This window comes from Ranitomeya imitator, chromosome 5 (genome assembly GCF_032444005.1).
Source record: "Ranitomeya imitator isolate aRanImi1 chromosome 5, aRanImi1.pri, whole genome shotgun sequence".
Classification (NCBI taxonomy): Eukaryota; Metazoa; Chordata; class Amphibia; order Anura; family Dendrobatidae; genus Ranitomeya; species Ranitomeya imitator.
The window spans coordinates 68722640-68749287 of NC_091286.1; the positions used below are offsets into that span (position 1 = coordinate 68722640).

The 26648-nt window shown below is 42.0% G+C and overlaps 1 protein-coding gene across 3 annotated transcripts in view; it reads left to right on the forward strand.

Annotated features, from left to right (window-relative positions):
- Positions 1-26648, forward strand: part of TASP1 (taspase 1) — a 215769-nt gene that overhangs the window by 10683 nt on the left and 178438 nt on the right. For 2 of the 3 annotated variants that reach the window (XM_069768773.1, XM_069768772.1), the window contains exons 3-4: positions 15632-15805; positions 17440-17507. In XM_069768773.1, the coding sequence (XP_069624874.1) occupies positions 15661-15805; positions 17440-17507 (213 nt within the window). In that variant the 5' untranslated portion in view covers positions 15632-15660. Of the gene's footprint in view, positions 1-15631; positions 15806-17439; positions 17508-26648 lie in introns of those variants that run through there. The other variant, XM_069768774.1, reaches the window with a different exon arrangement.

Here is a 26648-nt window from a genome sequence, read left to right on the forward strand (position 1 = left end):
ATCTCTCTCTTTTATAATCCTCCGCCACTGTGAGCGCAGAGTTCATATTGTCACGCAGCAGTGCCGTAATGTGAGAACCCATTGAACCCTCAGTGATAACACTGCAGGAGCCATTGTCTCCTGTCAGTGTGTCACTGGAGGCCTATAGAGCAGTCACATCTCCTGATGTGACAGCTCTATAGGGGAGATTGTCGTGGGACACTTGTTATTAAATGGATTGTGTCGGACCAGGGAATATTTGTGTTGGTGTGTTATTTTTTTCAGTTTTTGCAGGAGATCGAGGGCGTCGCATGGATTGGCAGAACAATAAAGATGGCAAAACTGTTGTGTTTTATTTCATTAAAATACTTTATTCTGGCTGTGTGTTTATTTAACCCTTTCACAACTATAGGATTAGTAATGAATAGGTATCTTATTGACGCCTCCCCATTACTAAGTCAGCTTGATGTTACCTTACAATTCAAAGGAGGCATCAACCCCCAACTATTACCCCATATGCCACAGCTACAGGGCAGTGGGAAGAGAGAGGATAAGTGCCGGAATTGGCACATCTTAGAGATGCGCCATTTCTGGGTCGGCTGTGAACTGGTGTTTGTAGCCGAGGGGGCCCATTATCCATGGCTCCTTCCTAGGCTATGAATATCAGCCCACAGCTGTCTGCATAGCCTTTTCTGGCTATTAGTTATAGGTGACCCCCACGTGGCTTTTTTTTGTGGGGGGGTCCTCCTATTTTAATAGCCAGTAAAGGCTAAATATACAGCTGCAGGCTGATATTCATAGCCTGGGAAGATCCAAGGGTATTAACCCCTTCCCAGACTATAAACATCGGCCCCCAGTCGCTGGCTTTCCCTCTCTGGTGCAGAAAATTGCGCAAGAGCCCATGCAGTTTTTTTTCCAAGTTTTTTTTTCTTTTTTTTAAATTAAACAGATACTGCATTTAAGGCCGGGGTCACACTTGCGAGAAACTCGCACCTGAATACTTGGCACTGACACCGACACTCGGGACCGGAATGTGCGGCTGCATGTATTTCTATGTAGCTGAACGCTCCAGTCCGAGTGCCGGCGGCTGTGGCGGGTGTTGAGGTGCGAGACTCGTGCGAGTTTCTCGCAAGTGTAACCCCGGCCTAATGCAGATTCTGTGTGTGTGTCTTTATTTAACTCTTTGTGTACCATTTTATTATGTTTATTACTAAACATCGGGCTTGGTATTATCTATCCATCTTTCTATAAATATACACTACCGTTGAAAAGTTTAGGGTCACTTAGAAATTTCCTTATTTTTGAAAGAAAAGCACAGTTTTTTCCAATGAAGCTAACATTAAATGATTCAGAAACACTCTCTATACATTGTTAATGTGGTAAATGACTATTTTAGCTGCAAACGTCTGGTTTGTAATGCAATATCTTCATAGGTGTATAGCGGCCCACTTTCAACAACCATCACTCCAGTGTTCTTATGGTACTTTGTGTTTGCTAACTGTGTAAGAAGGCTAATGGATGGTTAGAATACCCTTGAAAACCCTTGTGCATGTTAGCACAGCTGAAAACAGTTTGGCTGATTAGAGAACCTGTAAACCTGACCTACCTTTGAGCAAGTTGAGAATCTGGAGCATTACATTTGTTGGTTCCATTAAACTCTCAAAATGGCCAGAAAAAAAGAACTTTCTATCTATAGATAGATCTATCTATAGATCTTTCTATCCATTTATAGATCTATCTCTCATCTATAGATCTATATATCTATTATCTTCTCTATCTATAGATCTATCTCTCTCTCTTACTTATATTTATCTATAGATTTATTTATAGCTCAATCTATTATCTATCTTTAGATCTATGTATCATCCATCTATCTGTGTGGGTAAACATTATTCTTCAGTGGAGTATGTAAATTAAGAGGTTTGGTAAGAAATGACATCACAAGTCTTTTTTTTTGTTGTTAAATAATAGATCTTTATTTAGCTTAAAAAAAGAGAGCATACAAATCCGCGTGAAAAAAACACATGAAAATCCGCATCAGAAAAGCGTCAAATCCGCGTGGATTTTTACCTGCGTTTTCTGCCAAGAGATGCAGAATCTGCTCAGAATATTCCACTGGCAAATTTTCAACATATGCATGTACCATAAAAATATAAGAAGTAACAAAGGAGTTATTAGTCTCACAGAATACTATAAATAAGAAGAACTGCAACAACACAGATTACAAAGTAAGCCTTCATATGGTTACATCAGAAAAAAAAAACATACGTTTTGAATTTTAGAATATAACAATATTTTTTGTGCTTTTAGTGTGCCAACATAGTGAAACCTAAAACTATAAATTTCGTATCACTGTACTGTCACACATGTATTTCTTGAGAAAACTTTGTCAATGTCTGGCGGCATCTGCAGTCTCCTTCATCGGGACCTTACTGTGCATGACGGCACTTGCACTAGATCTGAGGTGGGAGAGACATGATTGAAAGTAGAGTGACCTGACAATCGGTGATAGAAAGCAGGCGATGGGCAGGGAGGAGGGTCAGCAGACCTGTAAGTGCAGCGCTGGCCCACTACACTGGCAGCTCATTTGCATAACAATTCAACAATACATTTCCTTAAATGTAGTATTGATTGACACCACCCATTTTGCCATGCACAATACTGCAATACTGCAAAAAATTGAGACAGTGAGGAAATGGTGAAAAATAAATAAATAAAATGTAAAACTGACATTGTTTGGTTCTTTTGTTTTGCCATAGTATGGCAATAATGGTCTGGAAACCTGAATCTCCAGGTCATTGCGATTATGGAGATACCAAATTTGTATAGATAACTTTTTTTTTTTTTCCATCACTTAAACTCAGTTTTGTTTTTCTTTTTTGAGACCTGAAACTTTATTTTTATTTGTGCCCCCAACTGGCGGTTTTGTCAATACTTATTTGTGGCACAGCATTTTGATGTATTGTTTTGGGGAGGTGTGGTGCCCAAAAAGCCACTTCTTGCATTGTTACTTATTTCTCTTTCCAGCATTTACTGTATGGGTTAATTAATTTTATACTGACATGGACAGGGCTTTTACGGTTGTGGTGATAGAAATGTGCTACTTGTTTTTTTTGTAAATTTCTTAATCTATTTTTAATGGAGAAAAGAGGTGTGATATGCATGTGTGTGTATATACCTTTGTTTTGTTTTAAGTTTTTACAAATTTTTTTTTTTTTACACCGATTTAAGGGATTTTAACTTGTGCTTGTGATTGACCATTTCTTTTTATACTATATACTGATTTAGCACAGCATTGTATTAAATAGTTAAAACTTCAGTCTCCCAATGGAGCTTTACAGGAGTAACAAGATGGCAGCTATGGAGGCTTTCAGCCGAACCAAAGCTGCCATGCTAACCTATAGGTGTTCTGCAATTACGTTCTGGGGACCCACTGGAAGCCTATACATGCATATACTGGCAATCGCTTCACTTAAACGCCTCTGACTGTGGCATTTAAATAGTTAACCGCAGCGATCGGAGGTCTTCTCTGTCTGCTACTGTTGGACACATACAACGGCTATATAGGATACCTACAATCTACAGTGTATGGAGGGAGCTCAGATCCTGAAGCCCCCTCCATACACGGTCAGCCCACCATTGATTGTGTGTGATTTTAGGGCTAAGGGGTGCAGGTTTTTAAAATTAGTGATTTGTGTTATTTTATTTTTTTATCTAATGCATAGGCCACTTGAGAAAAGAATGGTTCTCTTAACTTTAACTGTTATGCACAGGAATAGCTACTCTGTAGGGACTCTCATCTGAACAGCAAAAGCGCAGTCTCGGACGCACTTTGCACAAGCCACCACTGCCAGGCAAGTCCTTAAGAGCCGGGATATTCTTCACCCACTTCTGAAGGGGTGGAGGACTTTACAGAGCTCTTCCCAGACTGCTGTCGAATGACAGCTGGCGTCTGGTGATGCTGACGATGTTGATTTGGGGTCAAGAATAAATCCAAAGCTAGCGCAGGCTGCAGAGGATTCACTTGAGCCAACAACCAAAGATGTATTCTCTGTGGTGGCTTTTTGTACGTCCACATTAACTATACTGACCCAAGACATGGATAGTTTGGAAGAGGACATGTCTGAGATGAAGGGGGTTATTGAGAGAACTGATGCTCTGGAGGAGAGATTGAGCACTAATGAAGACGATATCCTGATTGTGAAAAGGGTCCACACCAGGTCTGTCCAACGTATATCTGTAATGGTTGCTATGACAGACCACCTAGAAAACAGTATGACAAAAAATAACCTAAGAATAATAGGAATTCTGGAAAAAATAGAAGGGAATACTCTCACTGAATTTATGGAAAACTGGCTTAAAGGGAACCTGTCACCCCGTTTTTTGAGATTGAGCTATAAATACTGTTAAATAGGGCCTGCGCTGTGTGTTCCTATAGTGTATGTAGTGTACCCTGATTCCCCACCTATGCTGAGATATAACTTACCAAAGTCGCCGTTTTCGCCTGTCAATCAGGCTGGTCAGGTCGGGAGGGCGTGGTGACATCGCTGGTTCTTCCTCAGCTTTACGTTGGTGGCGTAGTGGCGTAGTGGTGAACAAGCAGCGCGCGATCTGCGCTGTAATCCCTTGCATCGGTGGGGGCGGCCATCTTCCTGGGGCCGCGCGTGCGCAGATCGAGTGCTCTGCTGCACGGGGCTTCAGGAAAATGGCCGCGGGATGCCGCGCGTGCGCATTAGAGATCGCGGCGGCCATTTTCCCAAAGCCGAGATGCAAACTCGGCTTTGGGAAAATGGCCGCCACGATCTCTAATGCGCACGCGCGGCATCCCGCGGCCATTTTCCTGAAGCCCCGTGCAGCAGAGCACTCGATCTGCGCACGCGCGGCCCCAGGAAGATGGCCGCCCCCACCGATGCAAGGGATTACAGCGCAGATCGCGCGCTGCTTGTTCGCCACTACGCCACCAACGTAAAGCTGAGGAAGAACCAGCGATGTCACCACGCCCTCCCGACCTGACCAGCCTGATTGACAGGCGAAAACGGCGACTTTGGTAAGTTATATCTCAGCATAGGTGGGGAATCGGGGTACACTACATACACTATAGGAACACACAGCGCAGGCCCTATTTAACAGTATTTATAGCTCAATCTCAAAAAACGGGGTGACAGGTTCCCTTTAAAAGTATGTCCGGAACTGATGTCCTCACACCTTTATTAGCTATTGAAGGAGCGCACAGGGTTCCTTCAAGACTCTTACCCCCTGGACAATCCCCTCATCCAATGTTAAGCAGGATTCTGCACTACAGAGATCATGATACCATTTTAAGATGTGCGAGAGACATACAGGACCTGTTTATAAACGAAGAATCCATTTTTCCGGATTTCTCCATGGAAGTTCAGAAACAGAGGATGAAATTCACTCAAATTAAAAAGCGATTGAGGAACCTAAGCATGTATTATTTTATGTTGTATCCGACAAGACTGAGAGTTGTTTCTTTAGATGAATCACATTTCTTTTCAGGAGCAGAGGAGGTCATGAAATGGCTGGATCAGCACCAAAGACAGCTACGTATGGCAGCCACGTAAATTCAACAGATCCGGAAATGAGGATTGCCAGAAGACTATATAACGGCCCTGCGTTTTTTTTTCTTTTTCTTTTTTCTTTTTCTTTTTTTCTTTTAGTGGGGGAAATCTCTTCACTTGTGAATACAGCAAAATACGGGTTATTTGTCCAATTGTTACCCTATGATCATATCTAATATTCTACCAAGAATAGTCATCTTGTTGAAAAATATTGTTCATTTGTTCTAAACTCGATGTTAAACTTCTTAATAAGATAGTAGCAGAGGGGGAATGTAAGAATGGGATGCCTTCTTGTACACTTTTGATATAAGATGGGAGTTTTTTAATCCACGCTTGGAGTGGATTCGCCTGCGCTCTCAACAGGAGAGGGAAATTGTATTTCTTCCATTTTATGTGGGATAGGGGAGAGAGGGGATGAGTTGTGGGGACTTTGTTTTATCCCACTCTTTGCCATATTTCAGTACAAAACATTGTATAATTTAAATTTAAAAATATACCAAGCAGTTGAATAGATAGTGGGATCCTCAGTAAATCTTTTGACATCAGAAGAACAATTGAAATTTTAAATTGGAATGTTAGAGGTCTCCCAGAAGGGGTAAAAAGAGCTGCAATTTTCAGTATATTAAATTCTATAACCCTGCTATAATATGTCTTCAGGAAACACACCTTACAAAAGAGAGAACATCCTTAGTGAATAAGAGGTGGAAGCAGGCAAGTTATTACTATATTCTCATCATATTCTAGAGGGATGTCTATACTGATTCAATCAACAGTCTCATTTAATAATATATGTTAATATGTTTGTATATCTGACATGTAGGGTATTTGATATGGTGATTTGTGTTGCTTCGGTATACATCCCACCTCCATACAGCATTAGGGTACTGCGGGGGGGGGGGGGGCGGGGGGGAAGCCTTATCAGCACAGCAATATCAGTGAGAGAGAAAAAACAACCATACTTGCAATATCATGTGTTATGATAAGGTAATTCAGTACCACAATGGACATAGAAGTCAGAGCACATACAGTGACCTGACAAAAACCCAAAAACAGAACAAGCTCTGAGACGTGGGAACTCTGCTGACCGCAATCCCTAATCCTCTCCAACCACACTAGAAGCAGCCGTGGATTGCGCCTAACGCTCCCTATGCAACTCGGCACAGCCTGAGAAACTAGCTAGCCTGAAGAAAGAAAATAAGCCTACCTTGCCTCAGAGAAATACCCCAAAGGAAAAGGCAGCCCCCACATATAATGACTGTGAGATAAGATGAAAAGACAAACGTAGAGATGAAATAGATTTAGCAAAGTGAGGCCCGACTTTCTGAACAGAGCGAGGATAGGAAAGGTAACTTTGCGGTCAACACAAAACCCTACAAATAACCACGCAAAGGGGGCAAAAAGACCCTCCGTACCGACTAACGGCACGGAGGTACACCCTCTGCGTCCCAGAGCTTCCAGCAAGCAAGAAAAACAAACAAGCAAGCTGGACAGAAAAAAACAGCAAACAAAAATAACAAAAGCGGAACTTAGCTATGCAGAGCAGCAGGCCACAGGAACGATCCAGGAGGAAGCAAGTCCTATACTAGAACATTGACTGGAGGCCAGGATCAAAGCACTAGGTGGAGTTAAATAGAGCAGCACCTAACGACTTCACCACAACACCTGAGGAAGGAAACTCAGAAGCCGCAGTACCACTCTCCTCCACCAACGGAAGCTCATAGAGAGAATCAGCCGAAGTACCACTTGTGACCACAGGAGGGAGCTCTGCCACAGAATTCACAACAATCATGTCCTGACTCAAATGCACAAACAGGATGCAACGTGCCCCCCAAGATAAAAGCATGGGCAGCACAGATGCAAAATACTGAAAACAAGCCACTTACTAACCCACCAAACATCCATGGGGCGGCTGCCTAGTATTAGAATTGCACATGTCTGCATAGGGTGTCGTTCACACTATTACGTGAGATGCACCTCTATCCGTATAGCAGCCTATTACAGATGCCCCTCCTATTACATCAGGCGGGCTACCAATACCATATGTGCACCCATGGGCTAGACACCACACATCACCACTGGAAAGACCCTTTCTGCTCCCAGCAAAAAAAAAAGATGTAAATAATGAATGAGATATTTGTCATTATTTGGGCCAAAATTCATAAGCTTGCAACCCTTGTCACGGGTTCTCATTATCTTGAGTCCTACACTAAACCCTTCTCTATATTCAAAAAATTCACTGCAAGAGGAAAAGAAAATTACCAATATCACTGAGATAGCTGCTCCTGCTATTATCTTCGGGAGACCCGCTGTATCCTGTTTGTGCGTTTGTTTCAGGACGTGATATTGCAAGTATGGTTGTTTTTTCTCGCTCAGTGACATTGTTAATTTTATTTACCTCTTTCAGTGAATTTTTTTTTATTTAGAGAAGGGTTTAGTATAGGACTTGCAAGATAATGAGGACCTGTGACGTGGGTTGTGAGCTACATTTTGGCCTAAATAATGACAAATACCTCATTATTTACCTTTTATTTTTCGACTGTAAGATGCACCGAACCATAAGACGCACCCCAAATTTACAGAAGGAAAATGGGGGGGGGGGGGGGAGAAATTAATGTGCCAAATGGGGGTCCATCTTACAGTCTGAATTCAGCTTACCCTGGGGGAGGGGGGGATCGGCAGCGCTGGTGGAGTAGGTTCATGGGGGTGTTCGGTGGTCCGGCAATAATATGACCCAGACTGGTGCGGCAAATTTGACGGGGCTCCCTCAACATTTTGTGAAAGCCTGGAGGCCCCGCACATCTATTTCCTCGATGCTGAGGCCTCTGGGAAATCCCATCCCAGGCTGGTGTGGCTAGTTCATCAGTGCCCGGTGGTGCGGAGGCATTTTGTGAAAGGAGCCCCCGTACCTCCATTGCCTCTGCTGTGGCCTCCAGAAAAATGGCCAGCGTGGCGGCGCGTGCACAGATTGAGATCTCAGCAATTGAAAAGTTATCCATTATTCCCTGGATAGGGGATACTTTCAAACTTATGAGCACCCCATTAATTAGTGAAATGATTCCAAAGTTTTTCTCTTATAAACTGGCACATGCCTTATTTGAAAAAAAATGGGGCTGCATCAAAACATCCCAAATCGGCTGCATCTTAAAGGGGGTAATAAATAGAAAACTGGAAAGACTAAAAAGCGCAATAGGGTCTTACTCGGTAAACCGGGAATAGATGAAATCGGAGTATGCTCTCCTGGAAGGCTTGTGACAGTCACAACCACTATATAAAACTTGTAAAAGGCTGGTGCAGCACCACCAAATCGATATGACACACTTGGTGGAAGATGAGGTGGGTGTAAAGCCGAGCTACCAGATATATGATGCACAATAGGAAACCAAATGGAGTGTAGTTGCTGTTGTATTAGTTGATGCGTTTCAACGTAATCCAACCTCTTCATCAGGACAAACCACAATCTTGTGGTTTGTCCTGATGAAGAGGTTGGATTACCTTGAAATGCGTTGACGACTAAAGCCGCAACTAGATTTCATTTGGTTTCATATTATGTATTGCATCTCTCTCTGGCAGCGCGGCTTTACGCCCACCTCATCTTCCAGCGTTTGTGTCATTAATGGGGTAATGTTACTTTTAAAGCCTTCGAAACCTAACTGGGTGTATCTCATTATTCAGAGAAATGTTTTGGCATATGTCTTTTTCAGTGTTTTGCTCTTAATCAGTACAGAATAGGGCTCTGGCTGACGTACTGGCTCACGGAAGGTGCTGATTCTTCTTGGGAGATCTACATTAGTTGGCCGGGAGCCTTTGAGGTAGTGTTAAGGTAAAAAAATGCCTTTCCTGTGCCGCCTCTAGATGGCTACAGTGGAAATTCTCTTTCATTTGGTGCATCGGTCTGGAGCCTGGCTCTTGGTTTATTCAGGCCTGCTAATTAATACTTAAAGGAGTTAGCCAAGTTTTGTAAAAAAATATTTGCACACCTTCTAATCCTTTGTGGCGTCAGTGCTGCCAGTCCATGGTCCCAAGCCAGTCTAAGTTTATTTTGGCTGAAACTGTGACTTTCGGTATGTGACAGTCACTGACTGTGATAGTCATGTCCTGTACTGGACAATTCACGTACTGCTATATGCCACCTACACTTTTTTTTTTTAATTGCTTCGTGAGATCTCAAAAAAATGAATACTGGAACTGGATTAAGATGTGAGTGTGAAATAAATAATGAAGTAATCTAATATTTGTGAGGTTGAAGATTAAGTAGGTGTCACAAAATATGATGAAGAGAAAAATCTGTAAAGAAATTATACCTCTTAAGGAAGAAATGAAAGGAACAGAGGAAGCAATTTCTGCTTAGGCAGTGAAAAAGAGGTTTCCTACTGTTTGAACTGGCTGTTCTAAAATATATAGGGTAGGGCAGTAACCTAGGTATCAAAAAAGACTGGCAAGCAGAACTGTACCAAAACCAAAATGCACATTAGGTTACTTCTACCGCCAGTAAAAAAAAAAAAAATAAATGTTAAGTCAAACCAATGTATTGACCTCCCCAAAAGAAAGAAAAAAGTCTAGGATGGAAAATCCAACTTCAAAACCCGGGAATTAACATGGCGGAGTCATTGCCTTACCAACAATTTGTCTTGGAACTATTCATTCGGGAACTGGAGACTGTGACGTTAAAAGCTACTTTACAGCCCAGTGTTTCTGGTAAGAGAACAGAAGAATAAGAAGGGAAATCCAAAACCAGATATTTCATAAATGTATTCATGAATTGAGTATCTGGGTTAAAGAACATTTTATAAATAGTTTCTTTTCTTTACAATAATTTTGAAGCCATATCAATGTCTTGTTTACTTAGGTAAAAAAAGATTGACATTAGGCCTAACCAGGAGTTGTGGACTCCTTAGGCTTCCAGAGATTTCTCTTGGGGCTAAACTGAAGAGTGGCGACTAAGGAATCCCATTCTGTTGCAAGCTATTTCACTCATTAACCTTTGTACAAGAATCTGGACTTTAGTGCAGGGTTTCCACAGGACACATCCTCAAAGTGATCTTCGTTAGCAAGAGCTGACATTTCTTTGAATCATATAAGTAGTTGAGATGTGACCCATGAAACATTCCAAGAAGTTGGGGTCAGGGCAGGTGACAGAAAAGAGTCAAGGTTAAGATACAAGGTCGGTGATATTATTTTAAAGCAACTCGGAGAATCACCGTATTACATATAAGAACCGATCAACCTTAACATTTAGGGACATCACGTTGAGGGAAAGCCCTTTAAATATGGTGGATCAACTGATAAATGGTTTGGGGAGATATATTTGGTTATGATAGCCTTGTGTTTGCACATGTGCAACCAGTACAAGAAATATCAGCGAGGCGAGGGTAACTGCGTCCACATGACAATACCAAAGAAAGTTGTGTTCACCTTCTAAGATCTTTGCTAAATATGAAGATTAGGAGTATCTAAACCTGCAATTCACTTTTATAAAAATGTAATGGTAAATCGAGAGGTAAATCGAATTTTAGGAGAAAACAATACATTTTATATACGGTACCTTGCTTCTACAAGAAGAAATCTGTTTAAAATTGGTTGTTCGTTCAGGCAACCCCGAAAAATATCAGATTCTTTATAATCAAAGGTCATCAGTGGCTGTACGATCAGATCTATACGGATTATACGGATAATGCTGACCAAAAAATAGTTTTCTATTTGATTTATACGCATCTGGGCCCTTTAGTATCACCACATTTTGTTCTTGGCTGCTGGAAAATATCCAATAGTTGGTATATCAACATGGTTGGTGGAGATTACCGTAATCAGCTGTCTTTCTCTCCCTTTTTTATATAGCCTTTTCTGCGGTTCTGTTACAGAGCAAGTGGCTAACATGAATATCTAATGGTATTACTATTGGTGTTATTTACATATATGCTGAAGCAATAAGGAGCTGCTGCATGTTTGTAAAGGCGGCTAAATAAAGTTTTTTTTATGAAAGGCGTGGTGAATAATTATTTTTATTTAGTAAGTGGCTTAACCCCTTCATAAGCCAGCCTATTTTGACCTTAATGACCTGGCCATTTTTCAATTCTGACCAGTGTCCCTTTATGAGGTAATAACTCAGGAACGCTTCAAAGGTTCCTAGCGATTTTGAGAATGTTTTTTTCGTGACATATTGGGCTTCATGTTAGTGGTAAATTTAGGTCAATAATTTTTGCGTTTATTTGTGAAAAAAATCGGAAATTTGGCAACAATTTTGAAAATATCGCAATTTTTAAATTTTGAATTTTTATTCTGTTAACCCAGAGAGGTATGTGACACAAAATAGGTAATAAATAACATTTTCCACATGTATGCATCAGCACAATTTTGGAAACAATTTTTTTTCTGTTAGGACGTTATAAGGGTTAAAAGTTGACCATCGATTCTCATTTTTACAACAAAATTTACAAAACCATTTTTTTTACATTTGAAGTCAGTTTGAGGGGTCTATATGGCTGAAAATACCCAAAAGTGACACCATTCTATAAACTGCAACCCTCAAGCTGATCAAAACCACATTCAAGAAGTTTATTAACCCTTCAGGTGTTTCACAGCAGCAGAAGCAACATGGAAGGGAAAAAATGAACATTTAACTTTTTAGTCACAAAAATGATCTTTTAGCAACAATTTTTTTCTTTTCCAAGGGTAAAAGGAGAAAGTTGACCCCAAAAGTTGACCAATTTGTCCTGAGTATGCTGAAACCCCATATGTGGGGGGGGGGGGGGGGAGCCACTGTTTGGGTGCACAGCAGGGTTTGGAAGCGAAGGAGCTCCATTTGACTTTTTGAATGGAAAATTAGCTCCAATCGTTAACGGACACCATGTCGTGTTCGGAGAGCCCCTGTGTGCCTAAACCTTGGAGCTCCCCCACAATTGACCCCATTTTGGAAACTAGACGACCCCCCAAAGAACTTATCTAGATGCGTAGTGAGCACTTTGAACCCCCAGGTGCTTCACAAATTGATCCATAAAAATGAAAAAGGACTTTTGTTTCACAAAAATTTTCTTTTAGCCTCAATTTTTTCATTTTCACATGGGCAACAGGATAAAATGGATCCTAAAATTTGTTGGGCAATTTCTCCTGAGTACACCGATACCTCATATGTGGTCATAAACCACTCTTTGGGCATATGGCAGGGCTTGGAAGGGAAGGAGCGCCATTTGACTTTTTGAATGGAAAATTAGCTCCAATCGTTAGCGGACACCGTGTCGCGTATGGAGAGCCCCTGTGTGCCTAAACATTGCAGCTCCCCCACAAGTGACCCCATTTTGGAAACTAGACCCCCAGGGAACTTGTCTAGATATGTGGTGAGCACTTTGAACCCCAAAGTGCTTCACAGAAGTTTATAACGCAGAGCCGTGAAAATAAAAAATCATTTTTTTTCCTCAAAAAATTATTTTTAGCCCGCAAATTTTTTTATTTTCACAAGGGTAACAGGAGAAATTGGACCCAAAAAGTTGTTGTCCAGTTTGTCCTGAGTACGCTGATACCTGATATGTGGGGGGAACCACTGTTTGGACACACGTCGGGGCTCGGAAGGGAAGTAATGATGTTTTGAAATGCCAACTTTGATGGAATGGTCTGCGGGTGTCATGTTACGTTTGCCGAGCCCATGATGTGCCTAAACATTAGAAACTCCCAACAAGTGACTCCATTTTGGAAACTAGACCCCCCCAAGGAACTTATCTAGATGTGTGGTGAGTACTTTAAACCCCCAAGTGCTACACAGAATTTTATAACGCAGAGCCGTGAAAATAATTTTTTTTTTTTTCACAAAAATTATTTTTTTAGCCCCCATTTTTTTATTTTCCCAAGGATAACAGGAGAAATTAGACCCCTAAAGTTGTTGAGCAATTTTTCCTGAGTACGCTGATGCCCTATATGTTGGGGTAAACCACTGTTTGGGCATACGTCGGGGCTCGGAAGGGAGGGAGCACCATTTGACTTTTTGAACGCAAGATTGACTGGAATCAATGGTGGCGCCATGTCGCGTTTGGAGAGCCCCTTATGTACCTAAACAGTGGAAACCACTCAATTATAACTCCAACACGAATCCCAAACCTAATGACAACCCTAACCCCAAAACACCCCTAACCTTAATCTTAACCCTAATTCCAACCCAAACTCTAATTCCAACTCTAATTCTAACCCTAACCCTAGTGGAAAAATAAATATATTTTCTTTATTTCATTTTTCCTACCTATGGGGTGATAAAGGTGGGTTTATTTACTATTTTTACCTGGAATGAATTAATTAATCTGCCGGCCGGCAGATTCGGTGGGGGCACTGCGCATGCGCGTGCCATTTTGGAAGATGGCAGCACCCATGGGGAAAGACGGACGGACACCGGGACCCGGGGGTGGGATCGGACCACGGGGGAGCCGAGGACAGAACAGGGGGAAGACAAGTGCAGCGGAGGATAGAACGGAGGGGAGGAAAGACTGATAGCGGCGCCACCATCAGTCGGTGGCAGATCGCTGTCTCCAGCCGTGGCCGATGATATTGCAGCATTGGCCATGGCCGGATTGTAGTATTCCACCAAGTTTCATTGGTGAAATATTACAATTCCTCTGATTGACTGTTTCACCTTCAACAGCCAATCAGAGCGATTGTAGCCACGGGAGGGGGGGGCAAAGCCACCATCCCTGGGGTGAAGTACAAGTCCTCCTGTACCTGCGGGTCGGGTGACCTTTCAGTGACCCGGTCACCCGGCCCGCAAGAACGCAATCCCACCATGACGCATATGCTGCGTCACATGTCGGGAAGGCACAGATTTTTATATAAAATCTAAATTTGCTATAACTAATAGATAGTTCTTCCAATTCATGCAGATTAAGCACCTGGCGTCTTCGCTACATGGCTCATTGAAGGTTTCTCAACAAACGAAATTTGAGAGGCTTTGTAAGAAAGGCACATCAACTAAAGGGTTAATATCAGATTTTCACAGGACCTTGGGTCGTCCTTGTACTGACACCCTTCCCCCCCCCCTTGAAACATATGGTTAGATGGGAGTATCTGCTGGGAAGGACGTTGTCTTCCCAATGCTGGCAGAATATATGGGAGAAGGTGTCCGAATCCAGTATCTGCACCCTTTATAAGGTATACCAATATAAAATTTTGATGTTTTAGTATCACACTCCGGAGCTCCTTCATAGACTGAACCACCAGCTCCCAAATATTTGTTGGTGTTGTTGCTCAGCATCGGGTTCTCAGTTCCACATTTTCTTGTCTTGCCATGGGCTGGCTGGATTTTGGGAAAAGATGAAAACCTTAATACAAAAGGTTTTTATGTGGAGGTTGAGCTGGACCCTGCCATATACCTACTAAATGTTTCCACCAAGAGGGATGAGGAGGAATTCGACCAGACTGCTGTTACATATGTTGACAGCAGCTAGATGTTTGATTGAACGTCATTGGAGACAGACTACTCCCCCTCTCTTATCAGAAGGCTTTGGATAGAGTAGCCGACATCCACAGGATCAAGCACATAACAGCCTTATTAAATTTGAGTTTCGACAGAATTGAGAATTGAGTCTGGGCTCCCTGGGACTATTTTAGGGCCCAAAACAAGTTAGCAGCATGTTGGTTTTTGAACAGGTTTCTTCTGCCCTTCCCTAGGTGTAGGTCACATCTTATTTAGTATTTTGGTTTTCTAAGAATTGTAATACGAGTATGGGGATGGAGTCATCTTAACTTGGCATCATTTAGAACTGCAGTTGGACTTTGTCTTTTTCTGTTCTATAGCATAATATATTTTGATGCCTCTGGGGGAACATCTTCCAAGAGATCATTCTAATTGTCCTCAATTCTTTCTGATCTTTTAATTTGTAAGCCAAATTGTGATTGTTTTGTCTAATTTCTGATTGTAAATTTTTTTTAAATTTTAATAAAAATTACAGTTTTTAGAAAATATATTTTTGGTTCACGCCTCTTGCTCCATCTGGACTGGTGTGCTAAATGTCAATCAGGACCGTAGTCTTCTGTTTTCTGTTGTTTGTGATATATAATTTACTATTCTAACTCTTAGTTTTGGGGATGTTTCTTTCCAGGACAGCAATGCGAACCTTGTGGTGCCATTATGGAGAAGGCTGTAAGCACATCAGAACCACTGCCTTCTAAATCATCTCCAGTTTCTAGTAATAAAGAGACTGACCCAACCAAAGAAGTAGACTCGAGTAAAATCCAGAAGGGAAAGCGAGCTGGGTTTGTGCTGGTGCATGCAGGTAAGAGGTGATCCATGCACTGCAGTATCATGATTGACATGTATAAGTGGGTAAAGTATAAGGGTACGTTCACACTGGGCTTTTTTGTTGCTTTTTTTATGCTAATTTTCAGCTGCTTTTTACAGTACCAGCAAAGCCTATGATATTTCAGAAATCTCATGCACACACATTGGTTTTTTGTGTCTTCAGTGTTTTTGCAGCATTTTTCACCCATTGGCTTGAATGGGTGTTGAAAATAGGCAGCAAAAGCGCATGTATCATTATTTGCACCAAATCCGCACCAAAAACGCACCTAAACCTGCGTTTTTGCCGCAGCTTCTTTCCTGCCAAGAAATCAGGTTTTGCTGCCGCAAAAACATCCAGTGTGAACTTGCCCTAATTCCTTCAGACTGGCTTTAGTCATTTGAAGACACAAAAGAGAATAGTAAAACCAAAAACACTCAGTTTGAAAAAATGTTGCAGTAATCCGCAAGTGCTAGTAAAAGATGTAAAAAACAGGGTATTTGGTTGATACGTTTTTTGCAAAAAATGTATACTAAGCTGCTCTACCAATCTTCACGGTATACCCTTATCAGAGCAGTCCTAACTAATGTATGCAATCCCTATCTGATGTATTTAAAAACCTGATCATCTGTATATAACCTGTGTGAACAGGGTTCAGAGAGGAAAAATCCATGTGTGCATACAGGGTAGAACAGCTTTTGTGCAGATAGCCCAAGAGGAGTGGTGGAACTCCCCAGTCTTGTAGACACAAGAGAACAATTATGGAAACAGGAACACATGGGCTACTTGCACAGTGAACAAGTCTGTATGATCATGTTCACACACCACCAAGAAACCTGAAGACACAAAAGAGAATAGTAAAACCAAAAACACTCAGTTTGAAAAAATGTTGCAGTAATCCGCAAGTGCTAGTAAAAGATGTAAAAAACAGGGTATTTGGTTGATAAGTTTTTTGCAAAAAATGTATACTAAGCTGCTCTACCAATCTTCACGGTATACCCTTATCAGAGCAGTCCTAACTAATGTATGCAATCCCTATCTGATGTATTTAAAAACCTGATCATCTGTATATAACCTGTTCACACCCTGCTCTGATAAGGGTATACCGTGAAGATTGGTAGAGCAGCTTAGTATACATTTTTTGCAAAAAACGTATCAACCAAATACCCTGTTTTTTACATCTTTTACTAGCACTTGCGGATTACTGCAACATTTTTTCAAACTGAGTGTTTTTGGTTTTACTATTCTCTTTTGTGTCTTCAGGTTTCTTGGTGGTGTGTGAACATGATCATACAGACTTGTTCACTGTGCAAGTAGCCCATGTGTTCCTGTTTCCCTTTAGTCATTATTGGTGCTGGGGACGGAGTTTTCTCGATAGTTGTTCCCCACCAGTTGACCAGTAATTATCTTTTTATCTGGTATTTTTTTTAATTCTTTTACAAGAATATCAAAGCCTTTGTGCTCCATTTGGAAATTGAATTCTTATAGCTGCCATGTCTTTATGTGCAAGAGCCAAGAAACATGTGTGAACATGTAGATATATTGATATGTTGCAGTGAAAGACCATTCATAATAATCTCTAATTATTTTGACCTATTTTTGTCTTTTTTTTTGTTGTTGCTAATTTGTAGGTGCTGGATATCACTCTGAATCCAAAGCCAAGGAATATAAACATGTCTGCAAACGAGCATGTAAGAAGGTAGGATTGCATTGTTGTCTTCTCCTAGTGAGATGTCAGTATGGGGAAAGCTTTATCTTTTGTAGTTAGGGGCACATATGGCTGGTTTTTCAGCGATTGCATATTGATGATGAGGGTCCATCGCCTGAATTCCATTTATTTTTTACAGAGAATTGCTGCCCAGACTGATTCAAGTAAATGTGGCCTCTGTCTTTCCTTGCACAACATGGTGGGAAACGCCGCAAAAATGTACAAGGGGTCCTCAATATATACAGTGGGGCAAAAAAGTATTTAGTCAGTCAGCAATAGTGCAAGTTCCACCACTTAAAAAGATGAGAGGCGTCTGTAATTTACATCATAGGTAGACCTCAACTATGGGAGACAAACTGAGAAAAAAAATCCAGAAAATCACATTGTCTGTTTTTTTATCATTTTATTTGCATATTATGGTGGAAAATAAGTATTTGGTCAGAAACAAACAATCAAGATTTCTGGCTCTCACAGACCTGTAACTTCTTCTTTAAGAGTCTCCTCTTTCCTCCACTCATTACCTGTAGTAATTGCACCTGTTTAAACTTGTTATCAGTATAAAAAGACACCTGTGCACACCCTCAAACAGTCTGACTCCAAACTCCACTATGGTGAAGACCAAAGAGCTGTCAAAGGACACCAGAAACAAAATTGTAGCCCTGCCCCAGGCTGGGAAGACTGAATCTGCAATAGCCAACCAGCTTGGAGTGAAGAAATCAACAGTGGGAGCAATAATTAGAAAATGGAAGACATACAAGACCACTGATAATCTCCCTCGATCTGGGGCTCCACGCAAAATCCCACCCCGTGGGGTCAGAATGATCACAAGAACGGTGAGGAAAAATCCCAGAACCACGCGGGGGGACCTAGTGAATGAACTGCTGAGAGCTGGGACCAATGTAACAAGGCCTACCATAAGTAACACACTACGCCACCATGGACTCAGATCCTGCAGTGCCAGACGTGTCCCACTGCTTAAGCCAGTACATGTCCGGGCCTGTCTGAAGTTTGCTAGAGAGCATTTGGATGATCCAGAGGAGTTTTGGGAGAATGTCCTATGGTCTGATGAGACCAAAATGGAACTGTTTGGTAGAAACACAACTTGTCGTGTTTGGAGGAAAAAGAATACTGAGTTGCATCCATCAAACACCATACCTACTGTAAAGCATAGTGGTGGAAACATCATGCTTTGGGGCTGTTTCTCTGCAAAGGGGTCAGGACGACTGATCCGGGTACATGAAAGAATGAATGGGGCCATGTATCGTGAGATTTTGAGTGCAAACCTCCTTCCATCAGCAAGGGCATTGAAGATGAAACGTGGCTGGGTCTTTCAACATGACAATGATCCAAAGCACGCCGCCAGGGCAACGAAGGAGTGGCTTCGTAAGAAGCATTTCAAGGTCCTGGAGTGGCCTAGCCAGTCTCCAGATCTCAACCCTATAGAAAACCTTTGGAGGGAGTTGAAAGTCCGTGTTGCCAAGCGAAAAGCCAAAAACATCACTGCTCTAGAGGAGATCTGCATGGAGGAATGGGCCAACATACCAACAACAGTGTGTGGCAACCTTGTGAAGACTTACAGAAAACGTTTGACCTCTGTCATTGCCAACAAAGGATATATTACAAAGTATTGAGATGAAATTTTGTTTCTGACCAAATACTTATTTTCCACCATAATATGCAAATAAAATGATAAAAAAACAGACAATGTGATTTTCTGGATTTTTTTTTCACAGTTTGTCTCCCATAGTTGAGGTCTACCTATGATGTAAATTACAGACGCCTCTCATCTTTTTAAGTGGTGGAACTTGCACTATTGCTGACTGACTAAATACTTTTTTGCCCCACTGTATGTTAAAATAATATAATAATTGGTAATCGTATAAGGAAAATGGTATTCACCTGCGCTGTCTACAAAAAGGAACAATGAAATGAAAAATCCGTATATTGGAATAAATGGATAGATAAATAGATACCGTATATGCTCGAGTATAAGCTGAGATTTTCAGCCCTCACTGTGATGCTGAGTGCGGAGGGAAGTGGTTCCAGAAAAATATGAGCCACCGCTAGGTTTACCGCTGTGGCAGAGCGGTGGGTTAAGGAGAGAGGAGCAATATACTACTGGGCAATATAGTATGTGACTGGGCAATATACTACGCGCGCTGGGCAATATACTACGTGCGCTGAGCAATATATTACGCGCGCTGGGCAATATACTACGCGCGCTGGGCAATATACTACGCGCGCTGGGCAATATACTACGCGCGCTGGGCAATATACTACGCGCGCTGGGCAATATACTACGCGCGCTGGGCAATATACTACGCGCGCTGGGCAATATACTACGCACGCTGGGCAATATACTACGCGCGCTGGGCAATATACTACGCGCGCTGGGCAATATACTACGCGCGCTGGGCAATATACTACGCGCGCTGGGCAATATACTACGCGCGCTGGGCAGTATACTACGCGCGCTGGGCAGTATACTACGCGGGCTGTGCAGTATACTACGCGGGCTGTGCAGTATACTACGCGGGCTGTGCAGTATACTACGCGGGCTGTGCAGTATACTACGCGGGCTGTGCAGTATACTACGCGGGCTGTGCAATGTACTACGCGGGCTGTGCAATGTGCTACGCGGGCTGTGCAATGTACTACGCGGGCTGTGCAATGTACTACGCGGGCTGTGCAATGTACTACGCGGGCTGTGCAATGTACTACGCGGGCTGTGCAATGTACTACGCGGGCTGTGCAATTTACTACGCGGGCTGTGCAATATAGTACGTGACAGCAATATACTCCACATGTGGAATTATATACGGTACTTAACAAAAAAGTGTGAAACAACTGAAAATATGTCTTATATTCTAGATTCTTCAAAGTGGCCACCTTTTGCTTTGATGACTGCTTTGCACACTCTTGGCATTCTCATGATGAGCTTCAAGTCAGCGCTTACACAGGGTTAATGGCAGCACTAATGGACAGCGTTATGCCGCGGTGTAACGCACTCCATTAATGCTGCTATTAACCCTGTGTGACCAACTTTTTTTTTTTTATATCAGATAGATTTTTATTATCCGCAAAGAATAAACAATCAGAATATTTCTCATGACAATGTTTCATTAAACATTTACAGATAACTTTTTCCGCCCAACCCCAGAGACCTCAGCCAGAGCCACCCCACTTCCCATCATCATACAAACATTTGAATAAACATCCGTTATATTTCCATTGAATACTAGGTTCCCTATATTCTCATTTATCATCCTAATTCAAGTCCATCCACGGTTGCCACAGCTTGTGGAAGATGTCCAGCTTATTCCTTTTGGTGTAGATACTTTTCCGCTTGCTTAAGAAAGTCTCTTCTTGTTGGAGGTTCCTCTCTAATCCAAAATTTGGCGATCAATTTCCTAGCAATGAATTACAATCGTGCAATAGCTATTTTAAACATGTTGTCCGTAACAATTTCCTCCACATATCCCAATATGCAAGTCAGTGGAACCCTAGGGACAGAACATCCATACACCAGTTCAATACGATTTAAAACAACTATCCAGAAGGAGGACAGTCTAGGGCACTGCCACATCATATGCAATATCCCCGCCTGGGATTGTGAGCACCGAGGGCATTCTGAGTTCTGCCTAAGCCCAGCCTTGAACAACCTGTCAGGGGTTCTATAGGCCCTATGGATTACGAATAACTGTGATAGCCTGCCAGGTTCACTCATTGATATCTTGGGCACATATTCTAGGACCGACTCCCATCTATCATTGTCATTTATTCCCAATTCAGCTTCCCATTTCCCTTTGGCTCGGATGGGATATTTTTCCAGGAAAGAAAAAAGTAGAAACCCATATATTTCTGAAATCGCCCCCTTCGTGCAGCTATTCTTAAGGATATAGTCGATCATGAGATCAATCTGTACCACTATGGCTCCCCTTTTATTCTGTGCCTGATAAGCATGAGAGATACGATTATACTGGAACAATTCAGACCGTGGCAACTGAAATTCTTCCTGCAACTCCTCAAATGTTTTAAGTCTGCCCTGACTTATCAGCTGCCCCAGCCGTTTAATACCTGCTGCAGACCAAAAGTGAAAATCCTCCCTCTGCCTAAATTCCGGTAGATAAATGTTGTCCCAAATAGGCGAGAATCTGGTGAACCCACTCACTTCCCTAATGAGTTTGACTTTTTCCCATACTCTTTGAATTAATTTGATAGTGCACCCCTGTGAACCCATTTTTTTGAATTGTCCTCCCTCCAAACTGTCACTCAAAAACGTCTGCCTGTAGTAAGTACCTCAAGCTATTAGGTATTTGCACACTCCCTGCCTCCTCCCCCCATCCTTTGAGATGTTGACACACCTAAGCTAGAAGATCGTTGGGTACAGCCGGGACCAGCTGCTTGGAAAGCATCGCCAAACCGCGCGCCGTAAGGATATTATTGCAAGAGAGCTTGGCTGAGTAGATTACACAAGAAGGAAAACACACAGCAAGTCAGCAGGATCTAGGAGCAACATGGCAGATGTGACAACCTACATGGTGAGCTGCAGCATGTGCTACATGTTCACAGACCGACCAGAAGAAGAATCAAATTTCACCTGTCAGAAGTGTAGACTAGGGGCCCTTTTAGAAGAAAAGGTGCGGGGTCTGGAAGAAAGAATAGCAACTTTGAAACTCATCAAAGAGAATGAAGACTTTCTAGACAGAACAGAAGCATCTCTACTGGTCACAGAAGGTGAAAAAAGTGTCAGAGAACCTCCAAAAGCAGATGAGTGGAAGCATGTGACCAAAAGAAGCAAGAAGACCATGGAGAAATCACCAACCACACAACTGAAGAACCGATATCAAATCTTTGTAGAGGATGAAGATGGCACACCTAAGGATGAAGCAATACCAGCAAGCAAAAAAGAAAAGGGCACACAGCAACAAGTGACAGCAAAAAGTACAGCCAAGAAGCAACGAAGAGTGGTGGTGGTGGGAGACTCACTACTGAGAGGCACAGAAGCAGCCATCTGCAGACCGGACATAACTGCAAGAGAAGTATGCTGCCTTCCAGGTGCGATGATCAAGGATGTGACCGATAGGATACCAAAGCTCTTCAGCTCCAAGGACGTCCACCCATTTCTTCTGATACATGTTGGCACCAATGACACGGCAAGGAAGGACCTACCGACAATCTGCAAAGACTTTGAAGAGTTGGGGAAGAAAGTAAAGGAACTGGATGCACAGGTAGTTTTTTCTTCTATCCTTCCAGTAGACGGGCATGGCACCAGGAGATGGAACAGGATCCTTGATGCAAACAACTGGCTAAGACGATGGTGCAGACAACAAGGATTCGGATTCCTGGACCACGGTGTGAATTACTGGTACGATGGACTCCTCGCCAGAGATGGACTACACCTCAACAAACCTGGGAAACACACATTCGCCAGAAGACTCGCTACACTCATCAGGAGGGCGTTAAACTAGAAGAAGAGGGGACGGGAAGAAAAACATTAGACTTGAACAAAGAAGACCCAGGAAAACATACTCAGATGGGAGGTAAGAACATTTCTAAAGCAATCCACAGCGAGGAGATTGGAACAAAACAAAATCCTCTAAACTGCATGCTCGCAAACGCCAGAAGCCTGACAAACAAGATGGAAGAACTAGAAGCAGAAATATCTACAGGTAACTTTGACATAGTGGGTATAACCGAGACATGGTTAGATGAAAGCTATGACTGGGCAGTTAACTTACAGGGTTACAGTCTGTTTAGAAAGGATCGTAAAAATCGGAGAGGAGGGGGGGTTTGTCTCTATGTAAAGTCTTGTCTAAAGTCCACTTTAAGGGAGGATATTAGCGAAGGAAATGAGGATGTCGAGTCCATATGGGTCGAAATTCATGGAGGGAAAAATGGTAACAAAATTCTCATTGGGGTCTGTTACAAACCCCCAAATATAACAGAAACCATGGAAAGTCTACTTCTAAAGCAGATAGATGAAGCTGCAACCCATAATGAGGTCCTAGTTATGGGGGACTTTAACTACCCGGATATTAACTGGGAAAGTGAAACCTGTGAAACCCATAAAGGCAACAGGTTTCTGCTAATAACCAAGAAAAATTATCTTTCACAATTGGTGCAGAATCCAACCAGAGGAGCAGCACTTTTAGACCTAATACTATCTAATAGACCTGACAGAATAACAAATCTGCAGGTGGTCGGGCATCTAGGAAATAGCGACCACAATATTGTACAGTTTCACCTGTCTTTCACTAGGGGGACTTGTCAGGGAGTCACAAAAACACTGAACTTTAGGAAGGCAAAGTTTGACCAGCTTAGAGATGCCCTTAATCTGGTAGACTGGGACAATATCCTCAGAAATAAGAATACAGATAATAAATGGGAAATGTTTAAGAACATCCTAAATAGGCAGTGTAAGCGGTTTATACCTTGTGGGAATAAAAGGACTAGAAATAGGAAAAACCCAATGTGGCTAAACAAAGAAGTAAGACAGGCAATTAACAGTAAAAAGAAAGCATTTGCACTACTAAAGCAGGATGGCACCATTGAAGCTCTAAAAAACTATAGGGAGAAAAATACTTTATCTAAAAAACTAATTAAAGCTGCCAAAAAGGAAACAGAGAAGCACATTGCTAAGGAGAGTAAAACTAATCCCAAACTGTTCTTCAACTATATCAATAGTAAAAGAATAAAAACTGAAAATGTAGGCCCCTTAAAAAATAGTGAGGAAAGAATGGTTGTAGATGACAAGGAAAAAGCTAACATATTAAACACCTTCTTCTCCACGGTATTCACGGTGGAAAATGAAATGCTAGGTGAAATCCCAAGAAACAATGAAAACCCTATATTAAGGGTCACCAATCTAACCCAAGAAGAGGTGCGAAACCGGCTAAATAAGATTAAAATAGATAAATCTCCGGGCCGGATGGCATACACCCACGAGTACTAAGGGAACTAAGTAATGTAATTACCATTATTTCTTATTTTTAGGGACTCTATAGCGACAGGATCTGTTCCGCAGGACTGGCGCATAGCAAATGTGGTGCCAATATTCAAAAAGGGCTCTAAAAGTGAACCTGGAAATTATAGGCCAGTAAGTCTAACCTCTATTGTTGGTAAAATATTTGAAGGGTTTCTGAGGGATGTTATTCTGGATTATCTCAATGAGAATAACTGTTTAACTCCATATCAGCATGGGTTTATGAGAAATCGCTCCTGTCAAACCAATCTAATCAGTTTTTATGAAGAGGTAAGCTATAGACTGGACCACGGTGAGTCATTGGACGTGGTATATCTCGATTTTTCCAAAGCGTTTGATACCGTGCCGCACAAGAGGTTGGTACACAAAATGAGAATGCTTGGTCTGGGGGAAAATGTGTGTAAATGGGTTAGTAACTGGCTTAGTGATAGAAAGCAGAGGGTGGTTATAAATGGTATAGTCTCTAACTGGGTCGCTGTGACCAGTGGGGTACCGCAGGGGTCAGTATTGGGACCTGTTCTCTTCAACATATTCATTAATGATCTGGTAGAAGGTTTACACAGTAAAATATCGATATTTGCAGATGATACAAAACTATGTAAAGCAGTTAATACAAGAGAAGATAGTATTCTGCTACAGATGGATCTGGATAAGTTGGAAACTTGGGCTGAAAGGTGGCAGATGAGGTTTAACAATGATAAATGTAAGGTTATACACATGGGAAGAAGGAATCAATATCACCATTACACACTGAATGGGAAACCACTGGGTAAATCTGACAGGGAGAAGGACTTGGGGATCCTAGTTAATGATAAACTTACCTGGAGCAGCCAGTGCCAGGCAGCAGCTGCCAAGGCAAACAGGATCATGGGGTGCATTAAAAGAGGTCTGGATACACATGATGAGAGCATTATACTGCCTCTGTACAAATCCCTAGTTAGACCGCACATGGAGTACTGTGTCCAGTTTTGGGCACCGGTGCTCATGAAGGATATAATGGAACTAGAGAGAGTACAAAGGAGGGCAACAAAATTAATAAAGGGGATGGGAGAACTACAATACCCAGATAGATTAGCGAAATTAGGATTATTTAGTCTAGAAAAAAGACGACTGAGGGGCGATCTAATAACCATGTATAAGTATATAAGGGGACAACACAAATATCTCGCTGAGGATCTGTTTATACCAAGGAAGGTGACGGGCACAAGGGGGCATTCTTTGCGTCTGGAGGAGAGAAGGTTTTTCCACCAACATAGAAGAGGATTCTTTACTGTTAGGGCAGTGAGAATCTGGAATTGCTTGCCTGAGGAGGTGGTGATGGCGAACTCAGTCGAGGGGTTCAAGAGAGGCCTGGATGTCTTCCTGGAGCAGAACAATATTGTATCATACAATTATTAGGTTCTGTAGAAGGACGTAGATCTGGGGATTTATTATGATGGAATATAGGCTGAACTGGATGGACAAATGTCTTTTTTCGGCCTTACTAACTATGTTACTATGTTATGTTACTGTGCTGCTAAGAAGTATAGCCATGGATTAGGAAGTGCAAGACCCCCCTCTGTTTTGGCCCTCTGAAGTATCTCCTGTTTAAACCTAGGACTCTTTCCTCCCCATATTAATTCCCCAAACAAAGACCTAATCTTACGGAATCTGCACTGTGTAATCCAAATGGGAGAGTTATGTAGCACGTACAACAACTGTGGCATTACAATCATCTTTAAGAGGTTCACCCTACCAACCACCGATAAATGTAATTTGTTCCATGCCGCAATCTTAGTACTAATTTTCTGCATTAATGGACTTAAATTCAGTTCCTCAAAGGTAGTTAGAGGAAGAGCAATCTGAATACCCAAATATTTGAATTTTTGAACAATCTTTAATTTTGTGGTTATTGCCCTCTCTCCACTGCCAATACTGTCCCCCTCAAACAACAACATACAAGACTTATCCCAGTTTATTGTGAGACACGAAAACCGACCAAACTCCTCAATCAAAGCAACCGCATTGCACAGGGACCTTTCAGAATCCTCCAGGAACAACAAAATATCGTCAGCATATAATGCAATTTTGTCTTCCCTCCTGTGACCAACTTTTTTACTATTGATGCTGCCTATGCAGCATCAATAGTAAAAAGATCTAATGTTAAA